This window comes from Chinchilla lanigera, unplaced genomic scaffold (assembly GCF_000276665.1).
Source record: "Chinchilla lanigera isolate Chin_1 unplaced genomic scaffold, ChiLan1.0 scaffold00082, whole genome shotgun sequence".
Lineage (NCBI taxonomy): Eukaryota > Metazoa > Chordata > Mammalia > Rodentia > Chinchillidae > Chinchilla > Chinchilla lanigera.
This window is the reverse complement of record NW_004955483.1, coordinates 1,029,930-1,042,012: the sequence shown is the minus strand read 5'-3', so window position 1 is coordinate 1,042,012 and position 12,083 is coordinate 1,029,930. Positions and strand designations below refer to the sequence as shown.

The 12,083-nt window shown below is 44.1% G+C and overlaps 1 protein-coding gene and 1 pseudogene across 1 annotated transcript in view; one reads left to right on the top strand and one right to left on the bottom strand.

Moving 5' to 3' along the window:
- Positions 1 to 5,351: 5,351 nt before the first annotated feature.
- Positions 5,352 to 8,127, bottom strand: LOC102028089 (annotated as a pseudogene).
- The window catches only part of LOC102027748 (E3 ubiquitin-protein ligase TRIM38-like), a gene marked incomplete in the record, with an annotated part of 11,403 nt that continues 6,478 nt past the window's right edge, over positions 7,159 to 12,083 (top strand). Inside the window, 2 exon segments of the mRNA XM_013503784.1 lie at positions 7,159 to 7,247; positions 8,097 to 8,403. Of these exon segments, the coding sequence (XP_013359238.1) occupies positions 8,126 to 8,403 (278 nt within the window).

The following is a 12,083-nucleotide window of genomic DNA, read 5'->3' as shown; positions in this document are numbered from 1 at the left end:
TAATGTATTTTCTTTTGTTAAAATGCTCTGTGGCCCCACTTCTAACACTCCTCTGCATTACTTATCCCTTGAGTATTCCCCTGTATATGCCTGGTGTACAGGCTAATAAATTTCAGTTCCCTGTTCTCTTGTTATATGTTGTTTGTTGGTTTAGTTTACAGAGGCCCACATGGAGAAGTTCAAATGACTGAAAAAAGGGTTTCCTTCGTACCTCAACAAAAACACTAGTCATATGTGTTCTCTATCCCCATAGTTCTAACTCACTGGCTCCATTGTGTAACTGAGAAGTTTTCCTTGTTCAAGATCCTCATTACAGACACGTTTTCTATTTCTGGTCTTGTGAAAATAAAAGGAGAGAATGTGATGCAAGCAACATCAAGAGAGCTTTTCAGGAAGCTTTTCAGGAAGTTACCCCTACTTCCCTGCAAGTTACAAGGTAAAGCTTGGGTGTTGCTAACCATACGTTCCAACTGCCTACCATGGAACATGGATTTAGCATCTACTCCTAAGGGCCAGGGGAAACTCCAGAAAGCTTGATTGTTTTGGGTGGGCATGCTAACACTCCTGACCATCTTGAGCTTATGCACATAAAAATGAGATAATATATAGAATGAGATTACAATAACGACAAAATACACCCACACTATTCTAGATCCGTCCATGCCCAAGTAATGGAAGAACAAAGTGGGCATGCTGGTTTCTGACCATCTCCTGCCCTTCCCACTAATGGCTCCCTAATATCTAATTCTGGTGAAAATCTAAACCCTAGAACTGCTGGGGAATGTGAGTATTGGCCATTGCATAAACATTCATGCCTGCTTCCAGAATTCATTATTCATTTCCCAGTGACTGAAGTAGAAGAACCTCATTCAGTAACAATAGGACAGTTCCATTTGTGTGTTGTGTCTAGTACATGAAGAGGGTAGAGTATTCTTGTCTTATAGACATTGCATTCTGCTTATATACTCTTTTATCAGACACATGGACTATGTTTTTGCTGATTCAGCAATATCTAAACTCATGTCTTCTGAATTATAATTGCTAAGACCCCAAATAAAGTCCTTTTACTTTTGCAGCTTAGGAGTTTGAACTCATGGACAGTGTCCTATAGTTCTATCTTTTGCCAAGTGTGGTCTTGCCAAGAAAGAGGAAGCCTTTGTCATGTTGGCAGAGCATGGAGCATTCTGCTCAGAAGATACACTATATCTTTAAACCCTTATATTAGAAACTAAAATAAGCTCTCAAGTACAGAAAATGTTTTTTAGAAAATGAAGAAGATAACTCTATGGGAACCAAATAAAGGATGGAATAGAGATAAAATTAGAAATTGAGTTACAGGAAGTTAAAGGAAGAATAAGAAGGCTTATTCGTCCACCATCACTTACTATCCAAGGAACGCAGGAATCATGGATTAAGTCCATCCCTTTTCTGACCTTCATTACTCCAGAAAAGTAAGGATTCCCTTTCAGAATGAGAACAAAGAATTGTCGCCACCCTGTGAGATCCACCCCAGACCAGCAGATCTGGACCCCTGCACCACCTTGGGTCCCCTTAGAGTGCTCAGTGACCTACTGGTAACCAACCCACTCCTGACAAATCATAAGAGACACAATTGACAGGTTTGAGCAGAACACTGACATCCTGCAGCTCTGGGGTAACACCGGAGGGCTCATTCCAGGCTGTCACCAGGGATCAGTGTTTTGGTCTTGTCCAGGGCCTTTGCCACCCCAGATCAATCCTGAGAATACCATTAACCTACCCCTCCTCCATGTTCCCATGTGGGGTCCTCATGTATCCAAGACTCCATGCTCAGTGGGCCTCCCATGAGCCTGAATAATTTGTTAGGTAACAAAACTAAAAAGCACCATGCATATATTCTCTGATACCACTGGCAATGGTAATCTGCCTTCTCCCCCAACACACATGTACATACAAGGTACGTACAATCCAGAACACATCAGTACATAGCCACATACCCCTCATACCGTATCACACACGTTAGTCAGAGGTGTGAATGTACTTCCTAAAATGTGCATTTATTGCAAATCAGACATTTTTCAATTTAATACAAATCACTAAACCCAAAACAGTGTAGACAACGGGGGGATTGTCAGAGAATAATATTAATGAGAATCTCTGTCTTTATGGAGCTTGAATTCTAATAGGGGAAGCTGAAAATAAACCACATACACAAGTAAAATATTTAGTGGAAACTGCTCTGCAAGAAAGTAGTGGGATTTGGAGGAGTTGGGATGAGCAAGGGCACAAGAGTGAGCAGAGGACCAGGGAGAGCTGGTTGAGGACGAAACTTGGAGTCCAGGGAAGGTGCTCAAAGGCTATGTGGGATTGACTCTTCCCAAAAAGAGAACTCAGGCTCAGGCATTTTCTAGAGACTCTAATGACCCAGTCCACACTCAGGGTCTCTGTCCCCTGCACCCTAGACTCTCAGGATTAAGTGCATTCTTACTGAAGAAGCTGATGCCTTTCTCTGTGAGAGAGTTCTGCTGGCACCGCCATAGGTGTAGCTTTGGGGATGCAGACCCGAGGCTCCTCCGGCTCCTTTCCCTTTCTGAGTCCTGGATCTTCCCGCCTGAACAAATTTGTACTTCACACAATAGGAAGCAGGGGTGAGGCAGGAAAGGCTCTTATAACACAGGCTCTGTCTTGTTTCATTCAACTGGTGTTGTTTGTTGGTAGTGGTAGCTTGGAGTTTGTTTGTTTTGAATTTGCAAGCTTTCTTTTCTTACTGCTGTGATAGGACAAATGTAGGTGAACTGAGCCTGAATTCACAGTCCCATGAGCAAAAATGAAAGTGAGGTCTATGAAGGAGATATCGCGGGGTTGGGAATTGATGGTTCGTTCCTGCGCAGCTGTCTGCATGCTGGTTTCCTCAGGAGTTGATCCATCCTGCACTGTGTAAACTCTGCTCCCACAGGACCTGCCAGGACACAGTGAATTACTTGTGGCTAAATGACAGAAGTCTCTGTGACTCCCACAAGCACAGAGTGCTGAGAAATACCTCTTATTTGAAGTGGGGGAGGGGATTCGTTTAACACACTTGTGTCTACCCTGAGGTGTTCGACAGGAAGGACTGTGGCCCCCAGAACTCCATGTCCCTCTGCAGTCTATTGCCCTAGTCACTCACTGCAGTCATCTGTCAAGTCAGTACCTGCTCAGCCAGGCTAGGGGCTCAGAGATGGCCCAAGAGAGCTCCCGGAATCCAGCACTGTCTCCTTCTTTCCATGTTCCCAGCTCCCTATACAGTTTATTTCTTAACCCAGAATTTCCTGGGCGTTTACAATGAAAGCCTATTATACTCAAGGCTGGAGAAATATCAAGGTATAAGTTCAAGGTGATGATCTGCTGCTTTCCATTCAGAAATAATTCCATTTCGATGGTAACTGTCTTTCTATTTGTAAAGGAGAAGCTGGAGCTGAAGCCCTAAGGACTTTACCACCAAACCCAGAGCCTTTTCTCCACAGTGCCTAGGGTGGAGCCATGGGGCCAATACCACAGGGTCCTAAAACAAGGACAGACCACTAGTGACTCCTGTTTCCTGTCCTGGGAGGGAGAGACGTGGTGCTGGAAAATATTTGAGTTCTGTAGAGAGGTAGGGGAAGGCAGAGGAGACCCAGCACTGGAAGGAGAGGAGTGGGAGGCTGGCTAGGAGGATGTAGTGACTTCAAGGAGCCCACGGGCTGCTTCCCCTTTCCACCTTATCAGAACTGTGAGAAAATCACAAGTCACCCAGAAGGAGTTAAAAATACCACAGGTTAGGAGGCTTGTGGACTCCAGGAGGGTTGAAGACAGAAGAGAAAGATCTCTCTTCAGAGCTGTGAGCTGGCCCTCTGCAGGCCTCTGATCCTCCACTACCTGTGCCAGGTCACAGAGAGTTTCTTGTGTTATTATTGTGCTTTCTGTTTAGCTTCTATTCTTTAAAAATTTTAAATGTTATTAGTTATTAGTTATTAGTAAAGGTTTGCAGTACATAATGATCTTCCTAGTGGGGAGTTGGTACATGTATTAATATGTGCTGCTTTTTCAAAAAGAATTCCCATGACTTCACTTTTGTTTAGTTGTATTCAAAATAAGTATGTCTAAAGCTTTCAATTCCTTTAAGGCGAAAAAAATGGGACATCTCATAAAAATCAAATAATCAGTGGTGAAGTGTCTTAACTTGAAAAGACTGAGATCAAGTTACTACCAAATGAAAGAACACCTGCCACAGCTTCCTGGTTCTTGACTATGGCAGTGAACAACAGGATTAACTGGGGCAAAAATAAGTAACTGCATGGAAGCTGTGGTAGGTGCTTCAACAGATGGATCAGCTAAGACACCAGCATAGCAGCATCTCGCTTTAACCAACAGAGAAGTTCCTGAAAAGTTGGCGTTAATGAAGCAACTACAAACAGAATAAGAGACCTGGCATCTGAACAATACTGTGGTAAGTTCTTTTGTGAACACCCACTTCCACATCAATGAACCCAGATATTTTCTTTGTCTAAGTGAAGTAGATCCAGCCGCTACCTCTCTGAACTGAAGCCCTAGCACATTCATGTAACAGTGCTCTAGCAGGGCACAATTTCCAAGTGTGCATTTCTGTTAAGTAAGAGGAATAAAGAAGAAAGTCAGGCAGGGAACCAGCTGCATCTAGAAAGGCAGCTACAGGGGTTGGATTTTCATCTTTAACAATAATTTCAATCCAACAAATAATTTGGAGAAGCTGTATGGTGGGAAGCAAACCTTAGCATTTCCCACACTGAGTGTACTAACAACACTTAGGAAACAATTAACGAATAAGTGGTCCTTTAAGAACTTGATTTCCTTAAAAAAATTACACTTTCTAACACTTGAAAAATGGGCCTGAAAAGTGGCCTACCACTGTGCAATGCTGATTCCTATGCACTCCCCCCATTCAAAACCTGCTATACTTCTGGTCTGGGTTCATATCAAATCATAGCGGTACCATGATTTTTCAGATAGAAACTGACGACTTCATATTAGATGACAAAATAAGGGTAACTCCGATTAACCTTAAAAAGAACAAAAATGTGAGGGTCAAAGAAATTATAGAGAGTCACACAGGTCACTGAGGATGGTGCCAGAATTGACTAGAAGGGACTTCTCAAATTACAGCCCCTTATGCAACTGCAAGTCAGCCCTTAGGCCCCAAACCAAAAATAGATGGCTTCAGAGGACTTCTTAGAACTTATGAGACCACCTTCCTTCCTTTGAAAAATAACTGCCTTGCCCAAACATGGTAGCACACTTTTCACAGATTGAGAGTCAAAGCTGTGGGGCTGATTCCATTACCAGATTCTGGGTTGTTCATAAAATAAATGTCTTGTTTATTATAGTATCACAGAACATTTTCCCATCATATGCTCCTTTCTCCTATTATATTTCTCCCTAGGGGACTGATTATAAACTCTCAATGTTAGTAAGATTACACTTATACTTAAGCACAGATTTATGAAAAAACATGTAAAGAATACAGCAAATTTTCTCCTGTGCAGAAACAGGCACTTGAATACCATCCTGAGATGGATGTATATAAAGTTTCAGGATAAAACTTTGCTGAGGTGACACCATCTGCACAGATGACTTGGGATGCTAAGGTTGTTTGAAGAGTTGGAGGAACCTGAATGGGGACCCTACCAAGTGTCTGTAATTATGGAAGCAACATAAAACAGATAAAGAGAAGTCTCCTTTGTATTTCTCTCCTCAGCAATGAGTTGTGAAGTATGTAGCAGTCATCGCACATCATAAGTTGGACCTCTTTCAGACTCCAAGGGCTGGTTTCTTGAGTCAAACAAGACATAGGCTCAGGACACGCACCATCCAATGTGTTCTTCACAAAAGGATTCCCAAACTGTATGGTACTTAGAGCTGACATTGCTGGAGGGTGGTGTGGACAAGACTTCATAGCTGATCCCATTCAAGTGCTTTATGCACATTCATGGCATTTGACTCTGCCCCAATTCTTGTCTTCTATCCTTCATTCCCATCTGATCAATTTCTGGATTACAATAAAATCTTTCCACGTACTCCTGAGCATCATTGGAAACACTCTGCCACTTTGGAAGAGTTGTTCTCTTGATTTGCCAATGGTATGGCAAGACCTTGGAATACTTTAAACAATCCCTACCACAAACACAAGTGCCTTGAGCACATCAGAGAGAGTCCATACATATTTCAATTTCAGTCTCTTGGTGATCTGGTTCCCATCTCAAAAGAGAACTTCAGGAGAAGCCTCCTCACATTTATCCTGGAAGAACTAGGTGCTTAATTTACACTGGTACTCGTAATGTACTGGATTGTAAAACTAGTGTCTTCAAAAATCCCTGGAACATAGTTCAAGATTTTTCCATGCAATTAGGACTAGTAGGAGACAAAAGGGCAGTCTGGAAGGGCCCTTCTGTAGTGTCTGCCCCTGTGCCACTGATGGTCCTGGTGGAAAACTCTGATCCTGGATGGGAACTGCTTATCCTGGAGCATCAGTGGAGGAATGATGGGCTGCTTGGATTTTGCCATTTGACATTTGTCTCATCAGGAAGTAGGACAGACATTCAGGTTTCTGCAGTGGGCGCACTGGACTGATTTCCTATAGGATCATGGAAGCTGTTTTCATCTGCATTCTGATCTCTAGATGTAAAAACCTCAAGTGAGCCAGATACTAGCAAAGTGTTTAATATTGGATTCAGAGACCTCAGAGTTCCCGTTCTCAACCGCTTCTTATCTTGATTTTCCTTAAAAAGGAAAAAAGCAAAAATAGGCTTCAATGAGTTGATCTCCGAGAGCCTCATTTGGCCTGAAGAGTCATCAGGAGAGGAGGGCTGCACTACACAGTCTGGCTCAGGTTCAGTGGTTTCTTTCTAGTTCCAAGGGGTGGGTTAGCTTCAAATGCTCCTCAGAGTCTAACACTGTTCAGTGGGAGGCTGAGAGAAATGGGGACAGGAGCCACATCATGGGTGGTCAGGCATCTAGTGAGGCAGCAGGCATTCAGCCCAACCCAGTGCAGAAATCTAATACAAGCTAGCTCACTCCTGAAATGTGCAGCTTTAAGGGAGTGTTTACCCAGTGTTCCCTTTGCCTTTCAGGAGAAGCTGAGCTCACAGCCTTCTCTCCTCATTGGTCTCAAGTCTGTGGCCCCGCCTCCCTCAGTAGTTTCTCTTTTCTTCCTCCGAGGCAAGTGACTGCCTCAGCTCCATGAAGTGGCAGCCTTGGAGAGAATTAGCAGAAAACAGGCAAGTGTAGTGGGCAGAGGGTGAAGCACGGGTGCATATCTGCAAGAGGTGGGCGTGGAGAGAGTGTTTGCAGACAGCAGGGCCCTGGGCTCTTCTTCAGGAAATGCCAGAGAACCACAGCTCTCACAGTAAAGCTTCCTGGTTCTGGCATACGTTGTCCCCAGGAATAGCCAGGCTGCTGTACCCTCACAGGCCTCTTTTCAGTTTTTTCCCTAAGTTGAGAGAGGGGACACAAGAAGAATAAAACTAGTTCTTCTGGTTGCCTTGGTTATATTTGCCATCTTCCTTGTTGGGTCTCCATTGCACTTTGTGAAGGCCATCTCCTATAATATATGGATTGGGAGTGGGATTATGGTGGCTTCCGTTGGACCGTCTGGTCAGAATCCTCCGGAGACCAGCCAACTGCCCACAAAGTAAAAAGAGATCATTCTGGTGCTAACTGTTGTTTAGAACAAGAAGGCGTTTCCCATGGCCTCACTGATCTGTGGTTTCTGCTGCAACATGCAATTTCATGCTCTGAGGAAGTGGTCTTTGGCAGGGGCATCCTGTAAATACCAGCCACAAGGAGCTGTTGGGCAACTGAAATGTGTCTAGCAAGTCAGAGACTGGATTTTCAACTTACTGAATATTTATTAAGTTAAATTTAATGTCTACACACATCAGTTTCTGTTGTATTGACAACACAGCTAGATACTTAAGCGTTTTCTAAATTAGAAAGTCTTTCTTCTTCACAGAGTTAAGACTGTCACATGAATTGAGAGTAGCAGCATTCAGCTTGTTTCACACAAGCTCAAGTCAGCTGTGTTTCCAGCCCTGAGGAAATTCTGTCTGGGTCATCTTCACCTCTAGATCCACATTGGAGCTTTACCAGAGAAGACATGGCCTCAACCACTCCCATGCAGAAGATGCAGGAGATCACCACCTGCTTTATGTGCTCAAACTTGTTGGCTCATCCGGTAAGCCTCAACTGCGGACATAGTTACTGCTACTTGTGTATGTGGACCTTCTGTAGGAAGGAACCATTGCCACGGAGCTTCCTGTGTCCTCAGTGTGAGTGTCCATTTGCTGAAAACAGCTGGACCTACAATAAGCATCTGGAAAGAGTCATTGAAGTCTTAGAGGAGATGAAGATTGAGGACAGTGTAGAATGTGAGACAGTGTAGAATGGGGAGTGGCTCCAGCTCTTCTGTGAAGACGACGGCCAGCTCATCTGTTGGCGCTGTGAGCGGGCACCGCAGCACCAAGGGCACAACACAGTGCTGGTGGAGGACGTGTACCAGGGCTACAAGGTGAGTGTGTGGCCCAGACCTCAACAGGGACCTGTTCTGTGCTGCTCTCAAGGTCTGAGAGTTTTGATTCTGAAACTTAGATTGGGATCCTGAAACAAGGTTCTACATGGTGTTCTTCTGAAAAATGGCTTATGATGGACCTTTGTTCAGTTCAGTCCAAACTGTCCTATTGGTCCCATTCTGACCCCATCCTGAGTGTCACCATGAACTTTTTCCTGCTCTGGGCCCTGTTCAAGCAAACACCCACACTGTGTCTATTTCACCGTATGTAATTTGAGAAACCACAGTGTGCAAGTCTCTGCCGAAGGATCTGGAAATAAAGTGGGAGAGGACGCATCACCTGTGGGGATCCTAGTGTCCAGTAGAGACACAGATCATCACAGTGACTGCTTAGAGCCCGGGGCTTTGGTGGTGACACAGACAGGAGGGGAGGGAGTGGAACATCCCAGCAGTGACACCTGAAGGACACATAAACTTAAGCCCTGCATTGTTTCCAGGTCAAGGAACTGACACATGCAAAGGCACACGACTGGGGGCTCCTGACTCTGTGCCCAGGCCATGGGCATGTCCACAAGACAAGATGGGGGGCGGGGGGGAAGAAGCAAAGAGCCAGGGCCCAAGACCTGAGAGTCAGCTCTGTGTGCAGATCCTAGACAACAGTGTTCCACGCCTGTGGAAAATTTCACTGAGGGAGTGAAGGTCACTGACATTGAAACCATCATCCTGGCATGGGAAAACACAGGGACTCTCAAGGGGTAAAATGCAGATTACCTCTATCAGAAAGGGAGAGAGAGGGCAGATGCGAGCAACGTTCTAAAGACTAGACACAGATTTGGAACTACTAGTTATGGAGTGTAGGTGGTACATGGCTTCTCAGTGGCTCCTACGTGCTGCCTGAGAACTTGGAAAGCTTGGACCTAGGTGGTCGTGAAGCAAGGAGCCAGCTTTTTCCTGCTGCCACACTCCTCGGCCCTGCTACACAGCAAAACTATGTACTCATCCAAGCTCCCAGTTCATCTTTTGTGACACAGCTGGGCTCCTATGAAGGCCCTATGACCTTCCTAAGGTCACATCAGCCCAGGCCACCAGTTAGTCAGGCAGCACTCCCTTAGACTCCGTGGAGCTGCTAATTGTAAACAGGGATGTCTACAAACAGGGATGGCCCTGTTTGAGTTTCTCTCCCACCAAGCATTAGGGACAGGAGCAGCTCAGGGTCATGGTAGTCAGCCCTTAGGCAGGCAGCTGAGGTTGAAATCTTAGTTTCTAACACTTACTAGATGCACATTTTGTGGTAAGTTGTTTAATGTCTTAATGCAGTGGCTTCCCTATCTACAAGTATACAAAACAGAGACTTCTCTTTTCCTTACTTATTTAAGTAAATAAAATATGTAGAGCTTAGAATGCATCTGGGTTATACCCAGACAATGCAGTCTTCCTAATCAGGTAGACCGAGTACTTTCCTGAGAGTGCTAGGAAATTTGTAAATGCTCCTGCTGGATTTAGAGAGGATAGGAGAAAATAGTTTTATTTCTGAAGATGATGACTATTTGGTGTCAACTTGACAATGAATTCAAGAAAAATATGTGAAATCATTTTTAAGAAGCAATCCAAAACATTGACATAAATACTAAAACTTTTTAAACTTGTTTTTATGATTTTGTTCTCTAAATGTGTCAGAAGTGTCCCAAATATACTAACTTTCTAAAACTTTAGGTGGCATCTTCTTTCCTTTCTGCCTATAATACCCTCCGTGTTCCATACACACCAAACAGCTTGGATTTGATTATGCATTCTTCAGCAGATTATTCTATAAGATCTTGTTTCCTGGATGACCATATTTGTGTCTAACTTTTCCTGGGTGACACTGTGCTGATGGACATGGTAGACATGGTTGGACATGGTTTTGGTTATTGCTCCTGGTCAGTGAGCCCCGCTGCTCCTGGATATATACCACCTTGGCCCAGTTACTCAATCTTTCCAAGGCGCTTTTTCTACAATGCAGAAATCATGTTAAAAATCCTCCCAGGGTTCCAGGTACTGAGCAGATCTGTGTCACCACCATGCAGTCCCCAGTGTTCTCCAACAAAGTGTAAGAACACAACAAAGGGCAGAATCACTGTATTTTAACACTTCCTAGAATGCGGGCTTTCTTTTAGGTGTCCAAAGACTAATCAAATTCAGTAGCCTGTCTTCACCCAATTTTTCCCTCAGGAAAAGCTCCAGAATGCCTTGGCAAAATTGAGTGAACTCCACACAGAATGTATGACTCAGAAAGCATTCATGGCAACACAGATAACTGGGTGGCAGGTAAGAATCTGAGATCCTCTTTCTCAAACAATTTTCCATTTTAGTGGTAGGCATAGGCAGTAACTAGGGTAAAGTACAAATGCAAAGTAGAAACTGTTGCTTTTATACTCCTTTACAACCATGAGATTCCATCATCAAACTTTTAACCTTCTAACACAAATTAACTAGGATTCCTGATAGCTTATTCAGGAGAAGTACAATTGTGCTGTCTATGTGCCTACAAAGAGCTCTGCTTTGATTTGACATGTTAACTGCATCCTCTGGTGTGCAGACTTTTAGCTTATGCCTTTGTTTCATTTACCAAGTGCAGGGAGTGGCTTTCAGCCTTACAGGTGGAGAAACTGCCTCTCAGAGCGTTGAGAAAACCGGTTCCCCAGGGCAGGCCAATAAGGGATCAACTGAGGGATAAGGAGCAGAGCAGCTGTTAGAAGAACCTGTGCACTTGCACCGGCAGGGTGAAGGCGTCCAGATTTCCATGGCTTCCCAGGATCTGCAGTATCAGAGACACATTGCTTTGTGAAAGTATTTTGGAATCCTTTAGCTTGCAGTCCAAGTCTACAGGTTGGTGAGCCGTTCTGCCTCTCCAGGGTCTCCTTGTCCTCTTTTGTATATGGGCATTTAATTTGAGCTTCCAGAGGACAGTCTTAGCTTTCAGGTTGCTGGGACCATGTACAGGGGGCAACATTGAGTATAAATAACACTTAAGGAAAAACTTTCAGTACAAAAGGGAAAGATGCACCACTCTCATACACAAAACTTCTACTTTTTTCTAAATTGATTGGATTCCGTCACAACATCATAGTCACTAAAGTGCTGCAGATATTTCGAGAGCACTCCTGAAAATTGCAGTACTATGTTTACTCAAATGAAAGTTAAGTGTAATGAGATACACCATTTATTTCTGGCATCTTATACATAGGAATAATCAAGTGACCCCCAGCAGGTGCATGAATATTTCTCAGGAAGCAATCACACAAGCCTGCCTCCCTGTGGCCTCCCACTGTCAAGAATCAGGGACTCTCCTACCACCCTGTGTGCTTAGAAAAAGGGTAGAAGTCGGGGTCAGTCTCTCCAGGATCTGAGTGCCAGCAGGAAGCTTAGGACATTCTTCCAGCTTGAGGGACTTATGTGAGTATTATATCCCAGTAACAGAACATACCTTTTGGGTGTGTGGCAAAGTAGACATAATATACCCTTTGCCACTTGCACCATGTGAAGTGTGCAGTCGGGGACATTAATT